The sequence below is a fragment of the Lithobates pipiens genome, unplaced genomic scaffold (assembly GCF_037356315.1).
Source record: "Lithobates pipiens isolate NorthernLeopardFrog02 unplaced genomic scaffold, aLitPip1_a1.2 Scaffold_13, whole genome shotgun sequence".
Taxonomy (NCBI): Eukaryota; Metazoa; Chordata; class Amphibia; order Anura; family Ranidae; genus Lithobates; species Lithobates pipiens.
In genome coordinates, this window is record NW_027507718.1 from 251327936 (window position 1) to 251348475 (window position 20540).

Sequence of the window (20540 nt, forward strand, 5' to 3'; positions counted from 1 at the left end):
GGGTGATTTTAATATGCAGCAAAAGAGCAATTAGTCTAAAAGGTGATCAAATGCTACTGAGCACCTTACACATTCCCTGTGTAGTATTAGCCTTCTATGAGTTATACAGAAGTTACAGTGACAGATTCCCTTTCCTATGTGTATCACAGAAAAGATCTTAGCGTAATCACAGAGGATACTTTTAGAAACTGATGCACAGAGCAGCTGCCAAACCCACTACCTTGCACAGCCACAAAAATAGAAACTCACGTGATCTGATGGGAACACGGATCTATGAGTCACTCTGTTTTGGCTTCCATGTAGGTAATTTTGTTCCCACGTACTTTGACAAGAAAGAATTCATTGAATATCTTCATAAACGTGTTTGGAAGCTACAAAATGTTAACGTAAAAAGGTCACTTGTTGTAGTAACTTTGCCATCTGAAAGCAACAAAACGTTACCACTTATGGCCCTTACACACAATCGGACATTCCGACAACAAAATCCATGTATTTTTTCCGAAGGATGTTGGCTCAAATTTGTCTTGCATACACACGGTCACACAAATGTTGTCAGAAATTCCGAACGTCAAGAACGCGGTGAGGTAAGTTCAATAGCCAGTGCGGCTCTTTTGCTTGATTCCGAACATGCATGGAACTTTGTGCATCAGAATTAAGTACACACGATCAGAATTTACAACGGATTTTGTTGTCTGAAAATTTGAGATCCAGATCTCAAATTTTGTGTGATGGAAATTCCGATGGAAATGTCCGATGGAGCCTACACGGTTTTGAATTTCTGATATCAAGCTCCGATCAAACATTTTTCGTCTGAAAATCCGGCCATGTGTACGCGGCATAACAGTATCTCCTGGGACAAATTTCTCTGTTTCAATAGTTTTCATTAAATGTTTTAGTAAAACAAAGAAAAAGGAGATCATTTGGTAGAGCAACAAACAATCCTTGAGCGCTCCAAGCATGTATCATAGGAGACATACTACTGGAACAATTTTTTTTCAATTTTTGCCTGTCTGTGTCTGCAATGTGATGGTGTTTCGTCAGATTAGGCAACCCGTCAGAATTTGTAACGTAAGTGACGCTCCGTCGCCGCCATCTTGCTACACACGTCCACAGTAAGGATTCAGTGAGAAGGCGGCATGTGGACAGGGCCGTTGATAAGCCAGTACAACTGGCCCTGTTGTACCGGGCCTGGCCAACAGACAATGAAAGAATGCTGAGTAATAATAATAAAAAAAATAGATTCTCCATCTGAATAGATGTTCTTGTGGGTGTGTGGGAGGGTCTATTTCTTTTTTTCGGGCATATGTAACTTCCGTAGCCGCTCCACATATCAGTGCTGCCTCAAGTCCCGGCCTACATATGGCCTTCCCTGGTGGAGTGATTTATCTCTCTCCGCTCATGGCGTTCTGCTCTGTCCCGCTCAGCCTGAGACTGGAGAAGAAGCAGTGAGTTGAACGGTGTCAGCGGCAGAGGAAGCAACTCAGCTGAGCTGACAGTTGAAATTGCAACTCCAGCCAGGAGCAGGATCAGAGAGGAAGTGCGCAGCTGGTGGGGCTAACACAATTGTGTTCTTGCTTGGGATAATTAAAGAGATTTACTATATGATAATGATGATTGATTACACACTGTATCTGCAGCATCTACACTTCATGGCATTGGCAGAAAGGGTGGCACTGTCTCTGCAGGCAGCACATGCATTATGGGCCATAACTCATGTGCTGCCTGTATAGACAGTGCCACCCATGCTGCCAATATCATAACGCATGTGCTGCCTGCAGTGACAGTGCCAACCATGCTGCCAATGCCAAAACGGCATTGGCAGCATGGGTGGCACTGTCTCTGCAAGCAAACACATGCGTTATGGCATTGGCAACATAGGTGGCACTTTTGTCTCTGCCCTTGAAACTGCCCTTGCAAAGTGTACAGTCTATTTCCCCTTATTAAAACAACCCCATTGAATACATACCTGTCTGGTAGGCGGAAAATCCAGTCTATGCTCTCTTTGATAGTAAAGGGCACTGCTGATATCCAGCACTTCCTGGTGTGTTGAAAAACATGTTTCCCCATGTGTTGTGGTTTTACCAGCCGACTGCTATGCCACTACTGTGGTTTTATCGGCTGACTGCTACGGCACTACTGTGGTTTTACCCGCTGACTGCTATGGCACTACTGTGGTTTTACCCGCTGACTGTTATGGCACTACTGTGGTTTTACCCACTGACTGCTATGGCACTACTGTTTTACCTGCTGGCTGCTAAGACATCCCCTAGTAGCATTGCAGGTGCTAGATGGAAGCACAGAGCATAATGTAAGACATGCTTTCAGACATGCCAGGAAGTGTCAGATAGCTAGAAAGCAAAGACTGGTTTTGCTGCCCACCAGTCAGGTATTTATTTATACTGCATCTTCCTTTACAGTGTGCTTTGGTCTCAATTTTTTATCCTAATTACAGGGTTACTTTAAAGTCATTTTTCATGTGGTGTTTTTAAATGCTTGTTCTTTAATTTTTTTGTCAGTGTAGTAAATGAAGAGTTTTGTAGTTCAACATGGTGGCTTAAAAAAGGTAGATCCAAACAGAAGCTGTAACCTTTAGGGCCTGTTCACATGTGCAAACTGAATGGCACCCCGGAGCACCTTCTCAGTGCACTTTCTTGCAGCTCAATGCAGCATGTGCTGCAGTGAGCTGACATGAATGCTACATGCAAGATATTATGTAGTTCATTAGGCATCCCATTCAAGCTATTGGCTGCTCTAATGAAAAGTAATTTAAAGTGATTGTAAAGTCTGTTTCTTTAAAAAAAAATCTTTGGCTCTCCTGGCTCCTCCCTCCTGTTGATTTCCCCCACAGCAAGCAGCTTGCTATGGGAGCACCCGAGCCGAGTCACAGCTCCCTGTGTACATTTAGATGCAGAGCCTTGGTTTGGCCCCACCCCCCTCTCCTGATTGGCTAACTGACTTTGACAGCGGCGGACGCCAATGGCACCGCTGCAGTGTCTCGGACAATCAGGAGGAGAGACTCGGACGGCCGAGGCATTGCTGGAGGGAGATGGGGCTCAGGTAAGTATTAGGGGGCTGAAGGGGGCTGTTGCACACAGAAGGTTTTTTATCTTAAAGAATAGAATGCATTAAGATAAAAAAATAACTTGTATTTCTAGATCTTTTAAATTACAAATGATACAGTTAGCAACACGCCACATGATCTACCCTTGTGGCTAACAGAGGCTGGAATCTAGAAAGGATTAGAGAATCTTAACATAAATAATTCACCGGGACCGGGTGGCTTACACCTGAGAGTCCTTAACTGCTTACTGACCAGCGCATGCTGATGTACGTCGCCAGAATGGCGCTGGTAGGCAAAAGGGCATACAGGTACATCCCCTTTAAGAAGCGGTGTCGCGGGAGTGTGCCCGTAGCCAGAGGTGCAGGCGCACGCCCGCCACGGTCTCCTTAACCGTGACCGCGGGTCCCGCAGACTTGATGTTTGCCGGGTGTCCACGATTTTGTCATGGAGAGGAAGAATGAGGAGATGCTTTTGTAAACAAAGCATTTCCCCCGTTATGCCTAGTGACAGGACAGAGATCACAGCTCTCTGTCATCCAGAGATGTGATCACTGTCCTGTGTGTTAAAGCCCAGCCCTCTAACAGTTAGAATCACTCTCTAGGACACATTTAACCCCTTCACTGCCCCCAATGGTTAACCCCTTTACTGTGAGTGTCATTTAAACAGTAATAAATGCATTTTTATAGCATCGATCGATGTATAAATGACAATGGTCCCAAAATAGTGTCAGAATTGTCCGATGTGTCCGCCATAATGTCGCAGACCCGATAAAAATCGCAGATTGCCGCCATTACTAATAAAAAAAATGTAAAAAAATGCCATAAAACTATCCCCTATTTTGTAGACGCTATAAATTCTGCGCAAACAAATCAATATACGCTTATATTTTTGGAGGATATTTATTATAGCAAAAAGTAAAAATGTTGCGTTTTTTTCAAAATTGACGCTCTTTTTTTTGTTTATAGCTCAAAAAATAAAAAACACAGAGGTGATCAAATACCACCAAAAGAAAGCTCTATTTGTGGGAAAAAAGGACGTCAGTTTTGTTTGGGTACAATGTCACATGACCACACAATTGTCAGTTAAATCAACGCAGTTCCGAATCAGTGACGCGGGGGGGCGGGGCCAAGTCCTACAATCGGCAGCTATGGACGCCGAATGCTGGACTCGGGAGAGCACCTGCAAGGTAACCCCCTCGGGAGAGCGCTTCTCCTAGGGGGTTATCTGATGTGGGGAGGAGCTGCGAGAGCCATCAGGGGACCCCAGAAGACGAGGTTCGGGGCCACTCTGTGCAAAACGAGCTGCACAGTGGAGGTAGTGTTATTTAAAAAAAAAAAAAAAAACCCTTACAATCACTTTAAGCTGCGTAGGGGTTTTTTCACTGTCAGGGTGGTAAGGATGTGGAACTCTCTTCCACAATCGGTGGTGTCAGCAGGAAGTATGGATAGTTTTAAAAGACTCTTGGACGTACATCTTAACGTAAACAATTTAAGGGAATATAGGAAAGGACTTTTCTACACACACACACCTACACAGGTTGAACTGGATGGACTGCTGTCTTTATTCAACCTTACTGACTATTTTACTATGTTAACCTTCTGACTTCTGACAACCACTTTAACAGATAAACCAATGCATGTGCAGTTACCACTCTGCAACTGACCAGGCTGGTGTAAATGGACCCTTACCCTTTAAAGATGAATGCTCAGAGCATGGCTAGGTTTGTTCCACAAACCTCAGATGTTCTGATTAGAGCTAACAATCTTGTAGGTAGTGGCTGTGCACAGTAGTTACATACAGTAGTGTAGGGATCTCCAAACTTTCTAAACAAAGGGCCAGTTTATTGTCCTTCAGACTTTTTAGGAGTAGAAAATGCCTCAAGCTTGGTGGTCAGTGAAAGTAACAAAATGACACATCGCTTGTGGTCAGGATGGAAAATAGTGCCCCATCATTGGTGTCAGTGGAAGGATTAATGCTCCATCATTGGTGTCAGTGGAAGAAATCCTGATTTATCGTTAGTGCCAGTAGGAGGAATAGTGCCCCATTGTTGGTACCAGTAGCACGAATAATGCCTTGGATCAATGAGAGGAATAGTGCCCCAAGGGCTAAATCTTCTTTCATATGAGTATGACCTCTGCGACTGCACATGACTTCCGTAGTAGAGACAGACTTCCCACCAGCATAAGTTAATGGTTGTATATCATTTTTAAAATGTAATAAATAATCTTATACATTAGATAATATGTCCCTACAATGTCCCGTTTTCCCTTAAACCCCAACCCTTGCCTTAGCAGAGTGGTGACTGGCAAGCAGAGGAATTTTGGGTTGACAGGACAAGGTTTTTTTTTCAGTTTTTGATACAACAGAGAGGGATTAGAGCGCTTATTAGGTTTTAATTGCCGCCTATGTCCCCATTGGGGAGAATCACCCTCTCTATTTGTCTTCTTTACTGTTTTCAAGTTTAAAAAAAATCCAAATTTTGGGGTGTCCCCAGAAAAGTAATATAAGGTATTTCTTCCAATGGGGATAGTTCTTGGAACAACCACGGATTCTCTCACTTGGAGGGATTTCCTCCCACTTGCAGTTGAGGCCTATGGGACAGGAAGTGAAAGAAAATCCCCCCAATCAGACACAGATGGCAAAATACAAACAAACAGCAGGGGTTCATTTGCTTATAGTTCTACTATAATACATAACTTTGATTCTGATAACTCAGTGTTGTATCAAACTATTGTTTCTTGCTAATAAAACTATGTAAATATCTTTTCTTCTGTTTTTAAAGGTTTTACTGTTTTTCCATGGGTGAGTTCAGATGGAAACTCAACTGCACAACCAGAAACAAGAAGTGTTCCATGTCCTATGTACATAGAGAATTGCTCAGGTATGTGATTGGAAGCATTGGGATATTATATTATATTAATAATATTAAGCACACCTACACTATAGCTTTAAAGTTGTTGTAAACCACCTCATATACCAGGTGAAGTGAATAGCTTCAGATGATACACAGAGATGAAACAAATCCTCCTTAATAGGTTTTTGCTTGTTTATCTGCAGTCTCCTCTACACCCCTTCAAAAGTGCAGATATGTGATAAAAATCCCTCTTTATCTGGAACCCCGCATCAAATTAAAAAAAAAATTGACGTGGGGTTCCCCCTAAAAATCCATACCAGACCCTTTATCCGAGCACGCAACCTGGCAGGCCGCAGGAAAAGAGGGGGGGACGAGAGAGCGCCCCCCCCTCCCTCCTGAACCGTACCAGGCCACATGCCCTCAACATTGGGAGGATGCTTTGGGGGTCTGTGACCCCCTCAAAGCACCTTGTCCCCATGTTGATGAGGACAAGGGCCTCATCCCCACAATCCTGGCCGGTGGTTGTGGAGGTCTGCGGGCGGGGGGCTTATCAGAATCTGGAAGCCCCCTTTAACAAGGGGACCCCCAGATCCCGGCCCCCCCCTGTTTGAAATGGTAAGGGGGTACAAAAGTACCCCTACCATTTCACAAAGAAAGTGTAAAAAATGGTTAAATAAAACAAACACACTTTTGAAAAATTCCTTTATTAAAAATAAAAAAATAAAAAAAAGATTCCAGCGGCGGTAATCCACTCTTGCTATCCAGCGATGGACGGTCATCTCTCCAGCGATGTCTCATCTCATCCAGCGCAGCGAATACATCCTTCTTCTGTCTCCTCCACGGAGACACTGCAGGCATTCCGGCGGCTGACGTTTCTTATATACGGTGGGCGGGGCCACCCGTCACCTGACCCCGCCCCCCTCTGACGCAAGGGGAAACCCGGGGTTCCCTGTGACGTAGGGGTGACCCGCACCCCTCTGATGTAACACAGGCAGGTTTCCGTTACATCAGAGGGGGGGCGGGGTCACCCATACGTCACGGGGAACCCCGGGTTTCCCCTTGCGTCAGAGGGGGGCGGGGTCAGGTGACGGGTGGCCCCGCCCTCCGTATATAAGAAACGTCAGCCGCCGGAATGCCTGTAGTGTCTCCGTGGAGGAGACAGAAGAAGGATGGATCGCTGCGCTGGATGAGATGAGACATCGCTGGAGAGATGACCGTCCGTCGCTGGATAGCAAGAGTGGATTACCGCCGCTGGAATCTTTTTTTTATTTTTTTATTTTTAATAAAGGAATTTTTCAAAAGTGTGTTTGTTTTATTTAACCATTTTTTACACTTTCTTTGTGAAATGGTAGGGGTACTTTTGTACCCCCTTACCATTTCAAACAGGGGGGGCTGGGATCTGGGGGTCCCCTTGTTAAAGGGGGCTTCCAGATTCTGATAAGCCCCCCGCCCGCAGACCTCCACAACCACCGGCCAGGGTTGTGGGGATGAGGCCCTTGTCCTCATCAACATGGGGACAAGGTGCTTTGAGGGGTCACAGACCCCCAAAGCATCCTCCCAATGTTGAGGGCATGTGGCCTGGTACGGTTCAGGAGGGAGGGGGGGCCGCTCTTTCGTCCCCCCCTCTTTTCCTGCGGCCTGCCAGGTTGCGTGCTCGGATAAAGGGTCTGGTATGGATTTTTAGGGGGAACCCCACGTAAAAAAATTTTTAAATTTGACGCGGGGTTCCCCTTATTATCCATACCAGACCTGAAGGGTCTGGTTATGGATATTTAGGGGGAACCCCACGTCAAATTTTTTCTTAAATTTGAGGCAGGGTTCCCCTTAATATCCATACCAGACCTGAAGGGCCTGGTAATTGAATTTGGGGGACCCCCACGCTTTTTTTAAAATTTATTTATTTATTCTTTTATCAATGACTTTCAATGAGTGTTCTCTGTATTACGGAGCCGACAATTCATTATAGCTGCGAGTGATTTTAAAGGACTTTTTTTCCTGCATAAATGAAACTTTGTGCAGGGACAATTCTAAGCACGGGAAACATGCGCCCCTTCACAGGCATACTATAGACAACCCCCCCCCTACGAAATTTAAAGGAATATTACACTTTTATTGTTTCACTTTAATCATTATTAAAATCACTGCTCCCGAAAAAACGGCCGTTTTTAAAACTTTTTTTTGCATTGATACATGTCCCCTGGGGCAGGACCCGGGTCCCCAAACACTTTTTAGGACAGTAACTTGCAAATTAGCCTTTAAAATTAGCACTTTAGATTTTGAACGTTGGAGTCCCATAGACTTTAATAGGGTTCTAAAGTATGCTATATAGTTAGCTCCGTCGAATCTTCTTTATACATTGACAGACACCATAAGCCTTCCAAGACAGATTCGACCGTAATTCATGTGGATTTTCGGACGAATGCAAGTTTTGAACGAAAAACGAAATAAATAAAAACGAATTTCGGGAGTAACTAAATAAATTAAGTTTTCGGACGAAAAACGAAATTCCGAAACAAAATATTTTACTCTGCACATGTCTAATAGACAGTGCCCCCCATGCTGCCAATATCATAACGCATGTGCTGCCTGCAGTGACAGTGCCAGGAGGAAGGAAGCACCAGAGAGAAACAATACTTAGAGCTTTGGAGATGTGTAAACACTCCAGATATATATGCTTTATTCAGATTTAATTACTGAGTTTTACAACCACTTTAAATATGGCAGAGTGACCCAATATGAGTTTCTTTCAGGAACAACAATAATCAAATATTAAAATAGATTTTTCAGATAGGGCTATACAGTGAATGTTAGGCAGTATCATTTGCCATAATTATCTTTATCCTTCTGCAAGCAGACCACAGGACATTTCTGTAGCAAACTGCAGAAATCCTGTCCAAGTAAGGAACAAAATTCCCCACAGTTTTAGTCACATCACTTACCTGTACTAAAGTATGTCCCACGTTGTGCAGCCAGCTGGATCTTGGAGAAATCTTCACTACAGGGATGCCTGTCCTCTTCCTGTCTCTGAACTTCTGGTGTTGCAGTGGTTAACAGCTTTGGGTCTTAAAGCAGAACAGCAGTACAGATGGTCCCCCTTCTTCCTCCCTTCCCTGAGAAAAGTTTTTAGTTCAGAGTGAAGAAGAGGACTGGTCATCCCTGCAGGGAAGATTTCTCCAGGATCCAGCTGCCTATGTGACATACTTCATTATAAATGAAGTGATCAAAACTGTAGGGATCTATTTTTTTGTAACTAAACTTTAGCTTTGAATTATACCATAGGCTCTTGGTAGAGGCAGGGGTACTTAAAACGTGTCTCTGTCAGCAACAAATGTATTTCCTGATCTTCTTGGATTGATTTTGGGGAAAAGGTGGTCAGAATGAAAATATCCTACAAATTTTACATAAGTTTGGTTCATTGGAAAATAGTTACTTTACCAACTTCATAAAAACAAACATGTTTGCTGGAATACATCACACTTTATTCTGAAAGGGATTTTCTCTATGACTCATTACTTGACACAACACCAAAAGGAAGACATGATGCAAGGAGCTAAGGTCTCTCTAAAACTGGACTCTGCTAAGGAAGACCAGTATTTGTACAGAGTTGCAACATAAAAATCCACTGCAAAAACATGTTCAGTAATGTGAATTTTTATGCATTATTGTGTGTTGCGGTGTGAACAAGGCACATAGAAAAACATTGTTTTCTATGTGCCCTTGAAGTGACCTGCGTGTATCCAGTGCAGAAAAATGTAGGTCACTGGACATGGTGTGAACGAGTCCTTATACTTTAGAAGGTAAGCACATCCTAGAGGCTTGAAGGTAACCCTGGATAAACTTATAACAAATAATATTTTTTTTTTTACTTAATTATTTTAAATTGTTTTTAGTTACTGTGTTGGTGACTACAACTGATGTTATCTTCTAAAAATGACATTTGCTTGCCTGTTGATTCAGTGTTTGTTGTGCCTCTGACAGATTAAAGCGGAGCTCCACCCAAAGGGGGCAGTTCTGCTTGTCTGCCTCCTCCCCCCCTCCGGTGCCACATTTGGCGGGTACCTGGTTTTGACAGCCTCTTGCCACCTCCTGCTGAGTTCGCTATGGTGAACTCAGCCGGAAGTTTGACCCTCGTTGCAGCCAGCCCATTGAGAAAAGTGCAGTGTGATTCGTGCATGCACAGTAGGAAACTGGCTGTGAAGCTGCAAGGTTTCACAGCTGATTTCCCTTACCAATGATGGCAGCACCAGCACCCAAGAGTGGATTCAAGGATCAGAAGACACTGTGGGATCCCTGGACAGGTAAGTGCCCTAATAGTAAAAGTCAGCAGCTACAGTATTTGTAGCTGCTGACTTTTTTATTTTTTGTGGGGGCTGGAGCTCCGCTTTAGGATTTCTAACTTCACTCTGGCATGAGCTTGATCCAGAAATTCTAAGGCCTTGTTTTACACTAGCGGTTGGGGGTTGTAAAAATCATGTGGATGAGCAGAGTTTTTACTGACCCTCTGCCCCCAACCCCCCTAGTATCAGTGTTGCCAGAGTTTTGCAGCCAGCAACGGTGTTGCTAATTGCTGCCACAGCAGTCTCAGTGTCACCAGACCAATGTAAGCCAGTAACAGTGTTCCTGAATGCTGCCACATCATTCACAGTGTCACAAGATCAGTGCAGGCAGCAACAGTGTTCCTGAGTGCTGCCACACCAGGGCCTGTGTCACCAGGCCAGTGTAAACCAGCAACAGTGTTCCTGATCTCTGCCACACCAGTCCCAGTGTCGCCAGATCAGTGAAGCCAGCAATAGTGTTTCTGATCATCATCACACCAGTCAGTGTCACCAGACTTATGTAAGCCAGCAACAGTGCCAGTGTCCTCAGACCAGTGGACACCAGCAACAGTGTTCCTGATTGTTAGCCACATCAGTCTCAGTGTCACCAGACCAGTGTAAGACAGGAACAGTGTTCCTGATCGCCGCCACACCAGTGCTAGTGTCACCAGACCAGTACAGCCAGCATCAATGTTACTGAGCGCTGCCACATCAGTGCTATTGTTGCCAAACCTGTGCAGCCAGCAACAGTGTTACTGACCGCTAGCCATACCAGTGTCAGTGTCATTAGAGCTAGCAAGAAACAATGCCCCTAACTGCCACCACACCAGTACAGTGCCATGAAAGCCAGTGCAGCCAGTAATGTGTTTCTGCAACATCAGTGCAGTGTTGCCTCTCTGCCTGCCACCTACACTAACCCTGGTCTGTTTGTTGACCATGCCCTTACCTGTCACCTGAACTGAAGCATCAGGACATCCCTCTGACTACATTCCTCCAAGACACCAGTCCCAGCCATCCCCTGCGGACAACTGCACTTCTGAATCCACAGGAACTCTTTTGTTCACCCTTCGTTCAGCCTCCAGCACTTTCTGTTCAGTGATAATAGTAACCATGTTTCTTAAAAATACTTTGGGTGTGTTTGCATTCAAAAATGTGGTGACTTGTAGGTGTTTTTACTGTCCTGGTGCTTCAAGGCCTCCAAACATGTGATGGGTAGTGAGAAACCCAGATGCCTATTTTATGCCCCTTGAAAGCTCCTTGGATTTTGGGCCCCTCTATGCGGCTAGCCTGCAAAAAAAGTTTCACATATGTGGAATACGTGTAGACAAGTGCCTATAGAAGGGTTAATGTTTTTTGTGCTGACTCATGTTCTGCAACTATGTGGGTCAAGTCTGCTGTCTCTTCTGTAAAACTGTTATACACACGACCGGACTTTCCGGCAGAAAAGGTCCGACGGTCTTTCGACGGAGTTACGACGGACTTCCGAACGAACAGACTTGCCCACACACGAAAAGTCAGTTTTTAAAATCCATTAGTTTTGAGCGTGATGACATACGACGGGACTAAAAAAGGAAGTTCAATAGCCAGCAGCCAATAGCTGCCCTTGCATCGTATTTGGTCCGTCGGACCAGCATACAGACGAACGGTTTTCCCGATGGGAATTGAGTCCGTCAGGACAGATTTGGAACATGTTCTATTTCCAGGTGCGTCGTAATTTTTTAAAGAAAAATGATCAGACTATTCCAAAAACGATTGTACTATCCGACGGAATGATTCCATCAGACCTATTCTGCCGGAAAGTCCGGTTGTGTGTACGCGGCATTACAACGTAGATGTTTGGTGGATCTGAGGGATTAAATGGCTAGATTTTCCTGCTAATTTTCCACAGAACCACATAAAATGGGGCCCCAAGAGAGAGCTGCTGGAAATACTCACAAGATGTAGACCATTATGCTGCTGGACGGCACCCCCAGCTGGGGGGGGGGGGGGGTTGCTTCCATGGACTATATGGATTCTGTTCTACTTCAGGTGGATTAGTTACCAATCATGAACCTTGCCTCTAATAAACACTAAGGACTCTCTGCTGTTATTGAGGTAGGAATCCCCCATGGGCACCTGTGCAGTAATTCTTCTGAGAAACTGCCTGCTAAGAACTGTTCCTGTGTGTTGCCTTTCTTCAGTAAGGTTACTGTAAGCTGTTTAATTCCCGGTCTAAAGTCTCTCTCTAGTAGTGTATTGAGGACAGGTATGCCTGGAGGGAGCCCACTCCTCCTCAAAGGCACAGGGGCGTTCTAGACACCCAGCACATAGCACAATGGCAGCAAAGGTGTCCAGTGCGCCCCCTCACCATATAACCAAATGGTACAAACAAATGGCAACTGCTCCACCCTATAACTGTCCTTAAAGGGGTTATAAAGGTAAAAAAAATTCTATGCATTAAGTTGAAAAAACATCCGACAATGCCGGCCCCTCCAGCCCCCCATTTTACTTACCTGACCCCTCGAAAGTCCCGCGCTCGCCTCCAACATCCTCTTCGCCGCTCAGCCTGGCCATTGATTGGTTACAGTGGATGGATTGAAAGCAGCACAGCCATTGGCTCACCCTGCTGTTAATCACATCCAATGATGTTGCGTGCCGGGGGGCGAGGCCGAGTGATAGTGAGCGGCTATGGCCACCGGCTGTATCACGGGACCACGCCCGCAAGCACTCCTCACCATGTGAGGGAGCTCGCATGAATGTGAGAAGTCCTAGTGGAGGGGGGGGGGGCGAGACAGCCGCTGAGGCACCCCAGAAGACCAGGTTCGGGGCCACTCTGTGCAAAACGAGCTGCATAGTGGAGGTAAGTATAACATGTTTGTTATTTTAAAAAAATCATTTAAATTACCTTTACAACCCCTTTAACAACAAGGAGCACATGGAAGGGAGACATATTTCAAACAAAAACCATAAAAATAGGTTGATGTCACATGAAGGATTGTCTTTTTTTTTTTTTTTTTTTTACTTTTTTTTGAAATAATCATTATGTCATTATTGAATAAACTATGATTAGTGACAGAGACATAGTTAGAAATCACAGGGCCCCACAGCAAAATTTTATTAAGGGCTTCCTCCCACCCAAAAAATCCAAATTACATTTGTATATACACTCAGTTCTCACTCTTACAGCTTTAAAGTTTGGAGGGTGCTAACACCATGAGAGCATGAGGCATATCATGCACAAATACTCTAGTAGAAAAGTTTGACTGATTCTTGGCTCACACTAGCTGTGGCTACAGCTCACAGCAGGGGTCCGGTGCATCCCTGTTCTCCATTTCAGGTGCGGATCAGGTCTGAATTTTTGCCTGAATTCAGACTTGTGAACTGGCTCCAGTGAGAGCTGGTCACACTCTCCTGTCATGCAAATTGGATATGGAGAAAACCATATCCAATTTGCATAAGTTTGAACCCAGCCTGAAGGATGCTACACTGGTGCAACCTATTGCCAATATCCCAATGACAGAGAATAGGACTATCAGCTTCCTCACTTGCAGAAGCTATGACATGCAGATACTTCAGGGGCTACAAGATTGGAAGATATCTTAGTAGCAGAGAGAATACAAGACTGAAAAATATCTTGGGAGCAGAGGAGGTACAAGAATGGAAGATATCTTAGTAGCATAGTGGGTACATGACCAGAAGATATCTACAGAACAGAGGGGTTTGAAAACTGGAAAATATTTTAGTAGCTGAGGGGATAGAAGACTGGAAGACATCTTAGTAGCGGAAGAGAAATAAGTGTAGCACCCTTCTAGATAGGTGCTAGGATTAATTTTAGACCGGCTCACTGTGTTCAGTGGAGCTGTATTTTTCATTGGCAGGTAAAATTGAGCTTGTCTCACTGTAATCAGCGTGGCTATAATTGTTGTGTTAGGTAAATGTAGTTGCGCTCACTGTAATCAGTGCAGCTGCATGTGATTAGCTAGGCCTGCTCAGTGTTTCAGCTGCTGTTAGTTTGCTGTTTCCCCTGCTTGCCAGGGAACAGAAAACGTCTCTGGAACATAGGTGTGAAGCAATGCAAATAGCAGCATGAATATTTTTACAGCCCTGGCCAATCCCAGGGAGGATAGTCCTAAATGCTGCTGGGAGTCTGTATAAATAAACTGAGACACAGAGCTGCTGGGTCTTTGCATGCACAGGGAAGGTCCAGCCTGGAGGGCAGAAATGCTGCCGTGTTTTTGCTACTCATGAGGCCTCAGGTGGGCGACCTGAGGGTCTGGATGCTAAAGCTACAGGGAGCTGACTGAGGGGCTGTCCGCTGAAGATCTTGTCTGATATCACTGGATAAAGGTGTCACTTATGCCGCGTACACACGATCAAACAAGCGGGTGGAAAAGTCCGGCAAACTCAAGTCTGCCAGACAATCCCCCGTGTGTAGCCTCCGGGCATATTTTTTGACCCGAAAGTACGGCGGACTTAGAAAGAAGTTTTGCACTCCAATCTTCCCGCCGGACTCGCATTTCGGCGGACATTCCGGCCGTGTGTATGTCAGTCCGCCGTACTTTTGAAATGAGCAGACTTTTCCCGCCCGGAGAAAAGTCCGCTCATTTCGAGCGGGTCTGCAGGTAGGCGGGGCCCGCGAAGGAGACGCCGCTGGATCCGCCACCTGGTATGGACTTAAAGGGGAACCCCAACGCCGAAAAAAAATGGCGTGGGGGTCCCCCCAAAGTCCACAACAGACTCTTGTCCGAGCACGCTACCCGGCCGGCCAGGAAAGGAGGGGCGAGCGAACGCCCCCCCCTCCTGAGCTGTACCAGGCCGCGTGCCCTCAACATGGGGGGTGCCTTGGGGAAGGGGGGGCCGCGCTGCCCCCCCACCCCAAAGCACCTTGTCCCCATGTTGATGAGGACAAGGGCCTCTTCCCGACAACCCTGGCCGTTGGTTGTCGGGGTCTGCGGGCGGGGGGCTTATCGGAATCCGGGAGCCCCCTTTAATAAGGGGGCCCCCGGATACCGGCCCCCCACCCTATGTGAATGAGTATGGGGTACAATGTACCCCTACCCATTCACCTGTCAAATAAAGTACAAAAAAAAAAACACAACACACAAGATAAAATAATTTATTGCACAGCTCCGGGGGTCTTCCGTCTTCGGGGGTCTTCTTGCCGGACTTCTCCGCTATCTTCTTGTAGCTCTTTTACTAGCGGAGGAGCCCGGCATTCTTCTTCGTCGCCGCGGCCTCTTCTTCCGACTTCGGGGGTCTTGTCCCCCTCTTCGGTTCTTCTGCCGGGCCACCGCGCCTTCTTATAGCTCTTTTACAGGCGGTGGCTCGGTCTTCTGTCGCCGCCGCCGCCGCCTTCCATTCTTCTTCTTCTTCTTCTTCTTCTTCTCCTGGAGATGTTCACTCGACGTTCTCTCCGGCCGCAATGCCAGGGACGCGCTGCGCTGCCACTTATTTAGGGACAAGGGCGGTGTCACATGGGTTGGTGTCACATGGGTTGGTGTCACATGGTGACCCCGCCCCCTTACGATGTCACAGTCCCTGAGGATGCTGGGACTGTCGCCATGTGACATCAACCCATTTGACACCAACCCATGTGACACCGCCCCTTGTCCCTATATAAGTGGCAGCGCAGCGCGTCCCTGGCATTGCGGCCGGAGAGAACGTCGAGTGAACATCTCCAGGAGAAGAAGAAGAAGAAGAAGAATGGAAGGCGGCGGCGGCGGCGGCGACAGAAGAACCGAAGAGGGGGACAAGACCCCCGAAGTCGGAAGAAGAGGCCGCGGCGACGAAGAAGAATGCCGGGCTCCTCCGCTAGCAAAAGAGCTACAAGAAGATAGCGGAGAAGTCCGGCGAGAAGACCCCCGAAGACGGAAGACGCCCGGAGCTGTGCAATAAATTATTTTATCTTGTGTGTTGTGTTTTTTTTGTACTTTTATTTAACAGGTGAATGGGTAGGGGTACATTGTACCCCATACTCATTCACATAGGGTGGGGGGCCGGTATCCGGGGGCCCCCTTATTAAAGGGGGCTCCCGGATTCCAATAAGCCCCCCGCCCGCAGACCCCGACAACCAACGGCCAGGGTTGTCGGGAAGAGGCCCTTGTCCTCATCAACATGGGGACAAGGTGCTTTGGGGTGGGGGGGCCGCGCGGCCCCCCCTTCCCCAAGGCACCCCCCATGTTGAGGGCACGCGGCCTGGTACGGCTCAGGAGGGGGCGTTCGCTCGCCCCTCCTTTCCTGGCCGGCCGGGTAGCGTGCTCGGACAAGGGTCTGTTGTGGACTTTGGGGGGACCCCTACGCCGATTTTTTTTGGCGTTGGGGTTCCCCTTTAAGTCCATACCAGGCGGCGGGGCCAGCAGCGTCTCCTTCGCGGGCCCCGCCTACCTGGAGACGCGCTCGAAATGAGCGGACTTTCCTCCGCGTGTTTGGGCGAGTCCGTTCATTTCAAAAGTAGTGGGATAGTACGGCGGACTTAGTACGCCGTATTAGTCCGCTGAAAAAGTGCCGTGTGTGGGCAAGTAGCCCGTTCGGAAAGTCCGATGGACAGTCTGGCGGTAAGTCCGCCAGACTAAGTACGTCGGACAGACGGCTACGTGTGTACGCGGCTTTAGAAGTTGGAAGGTGGCAACCAATTGTCCCTGGACATTTTGCGAGTACAGACTTTTGGGCTGCTGCCATTTTCTGGGGCTAGAGAGTCAGCTGTGTGTTTGACCAAAGGGGACATCGGCTGGTGTCCAGAAGAGCTCAGTCTATCCAGTTCTTTGTAAAGGGACTCAGTTCTTGGGGCTCTAAAGAAAGAAGCCTGTTTTTCACTGCTTCTACTACACGCCAAGTTACAATCCACAGTTTGCTATTGCAAGGACTTCTGCTTCAGCTTTTTCAGAAGGTAGTCTACTGTCCTCAACTTCTACATAGTTCTTATTTTTGTTTTTGAGTATCCCACCTAATTCCCTCAACAGTACTCCAGTTACTCTCATATCTTGGTAGCAGAGGGGATACAAGACTTTAAGATATCTTAGTAGCAGAGGGGATACAAGACATATCTTAGTGGCAGAGGGGGTACAAGAATGGAAGATATCTTAGTAGCAGAGGGGATGCAAGACATATCTTAGTGGCAGAGGGGGTACAAGAATGGAAGATATCTTATTAGCAGAGGGGATAAAAGACATATCTTAGTGGCAGAGGTGGTACAAGAATGGAAGATATCTTAGTAGCAGAGGGGATACAAGATTTATTTTAGTGACAGAGGGGGTACAAGATGGGAAAATATCTTAGTAGCAGAGGGGTTACAAGAGTAGAAAATATCTTAGTAGCAGAGGAGGTACAGGACTGGAAGATATCTACAGAGTTGAGAGTGTAGAAAAGGGGAAGATACAGTATCTTAATAGCAGAGGGGGTGCAAGACTGGAAGATATCTTAGTATCAGAGTGAGTACAAAACTGGAAGATATATAAGTAGCAGGAGATGGATCATGTATCCTCCAGGGACAACAGCTGTGGTAGAAACTCGGTCATAAATGATATACTCCAATAGCGGGGTGCAGAAGTAGAGTGTCACCAGCTATAAATGACAGGCAAAATGACACCTGACTTTACAGTATTTCTACTACAATAAGAGGCTTGAAGCAGCACAATTTAAGGTAGTTCTTCACCAGTTTGAGCATTATTTCTGCTTCCAGCGCCTCTCGATTTCTTAAACTATGGTTCAGAATTGAAACTGGGCCATGAACTGGTTTGTGATGAGTTGCCACATGACATTGTAGTAAATTAATGCTTTGACCCCATATTACGGAGCAGTCAAAACAAGCTTGTTATAAAGCCAGGCTTCCACCACAGAGCCACCCAAAATCTCCACATACTGTAGGTCAGGACTCGGCTCACCTTCTGATTCAACATATCATAGTTAAAAGAAAAAACAGAGGAACCGCATAGCACAAAACTGATAAAAGGCACTTCTCATTTATTTAAACCGAGTAATATAGGTTTAAACATTCTATTTGTAGTGAAATGCGTAGGGTGGAGTCTACATTTATGATGTCATCACGCCACGTGAACCTAAAAGCCCCTCTTTTGGAACCGGCTGTGATTCACGTATGAGCTATTTTAATGGCTTTTTTAACGTTTTAATATTCTTTTAATTATGATACACTGTTAAACTTGAGGGTGATCTGCGAGTCCTGACCTGAAATGGAGACTGTGGACAGCTCTGTGGTAGAAGCCTGACCATATAACAAGCTCTTGTAGTAGGGGGTTAAAGCGTTCTGGTAAACAGGATCCATTTGGTGGAGGTACACGTGTGTACATGCGTACACCTAATGCCGCGTACACACGGTCGAACTGTTTGACGTACTTAGTCCGTCATACAATCCGACGGACAATCCGGCGTACTTTCCACTGAACGGACTTGACCACACACGGATACACAAACAGTCCGACGAAAGCTTGCGCAATGACGTACAGCACGTACGACGGGACTAGAAATAGGAAGTCCAAGACACAGCAAAGCCCTGTAAATCCTTTCTGGGCATGCGCCATTCTTAGTCCGTCGGACTAGCATACTGACGACCGTATTGTCCGCTGAAACCAAAGTACAACGGAAAGATTTTTGGAAAAACCGAAATTCTTAGTACTCCGGACTGCACGCTGAAAAAGTCCGCTGAAGCCCACATACGAGCGGATTGTCCGCTGAAATGTGTTTCAACGGACTAAGTACGGCAAACAGTTCCACCGTGTGTACGCGGCATAAGGTTTACTAATATATAGACACTTGCTGAAGATTTTACACACTTCTTATTTGGCACTTTCTTGGACTTTTTTCAGTTCCAGTGGACTTTATTTACTGATATAATTGAATTCACTAGTTTTCTTTGTTATTTGTAATTTGCAATATATTTCACTATATATATAAGAAGGCCAGTATAGTGGCCTGAATTTATGGGAGGAGTCCCGGTGCACGATTCATTATGTCACTAGGCCAACTATTCCAACTCATTTTCTGTTCATGAGTTGTGTGTCCAAACTTCCAGAGGCTTTCAAATCTCTGTGGTTTTTCGTAGATCGAGTCTAGCTCAACTGTCGCAGGTAGGATTCGTATATAATTTCTTCATTTCACGTGTCGTTGCTTGCAGATACCCCGTATCACTGAAACACGGATACGGAACTCACGAACGATTCTTCAAGTCTCCGTATGCAGCCTTATTTAGCCTCGTGCAAAACCACAAACTCGTGGCTCAGTTTGTGAGCACAAACAACGAGCCATTTTTTTATCGGTTTCATTCGTACATTCTCGTACTTTGTTAAATTTTCACAAAAAAAACCCACTGTCTATCACTTCAGTTTTTCTAGTTTGCATGCTACCTTACACTCCGGTCCGAACCCAGTTGTATCAGTGACTCACAGATTTGTCCCGGCTAGTGTATCATGCCAATCTCATGCCATGGATTTGCTGTCAGTCGCAAATTGCGGCAGACTAATTTGTGTCTCTGTCATGGCATCCATTGCTTATTTTGCATACCTTTCACCTTGGTTCGAATCAAGTCGCATCAGCGATACACTGATTCATGTCAGCTCGGTTTAGTCATCTCATTACATTCCATGCTCCACAGTCCGGTTCGTTGTCAGTCGCAATTGCGGCACACCAATTCATGCCTCTGTCATGGCAAATCATTGTATTTGTTACATTTCACATACCTTTCATGCCGATTCATGTCGGTTCGTTCTAGTCATTCCGTCTTTTGCAATTCCATGCTCCACAGTCCAGTTCGTTGTCAGTCGCAAATCACGGCACATAGATTCATGTCTCTGTCATGGCATCCATTGTTATTTCGCATACCTAACACCTCGGTTCGAATCAAGTCGCATCAGCAATGCACCGATTCATGTCAGCTTGGTTGAGCTATCTCATTCCATTCCATGCTCCACAGTCCGGTTCGTTATCAGTTGCAATTGCGGCACACAGATTTGTGCCTCTGTCCTGACAAAACATTTAATTTGTTACATTTTGCATACCCTTCACTCTGGTTCAAATTAAGTTGCATCTGTGATGCACTAAATCATGTCGGCTCGTGTTAGACATTTTTTATCTCATTTCGTTCCATGCTCCACAGTCCAGTTCATTGTCAGTTGCAATCACGGCACACCAACTCGTGCCTCTGTCATGGCAATCATTTTGTTCATTCCATATACCCTACATTCTGATTCAGTCATGTCAGCAACAGACCGATTTGTGTCAATTTATTTTAGTAGTTTCACCTTATTATTATTTCATGTTCCATAGACAGATTCTTGTTATTCGCTATTGCGACACACCGATTCGTGCCTCTGTCATGGCA

General features: G+C 45.9%; 1 protein-coding gene across 1 annotated transcript in view; it reads left to right on the forward strand.

Annotated features, from left to right (window-relative positions):
• BTC (betacellulin) overlaps positions 1-20540 on the forward strand; it is a 114974-nt gene that overhangs the window by 43420 nt on the left and 51014 nt on the right. The window contains exon 2 of the mRNA XM_077476536.1: positions 5844-5942. Coding sequence (XP_077332662.1) covers positions 5844-5942 — 99 coding nt within the window. The remainder of the gene's footprint in view (positions 1-5843; positions 5943-20540) is intronic.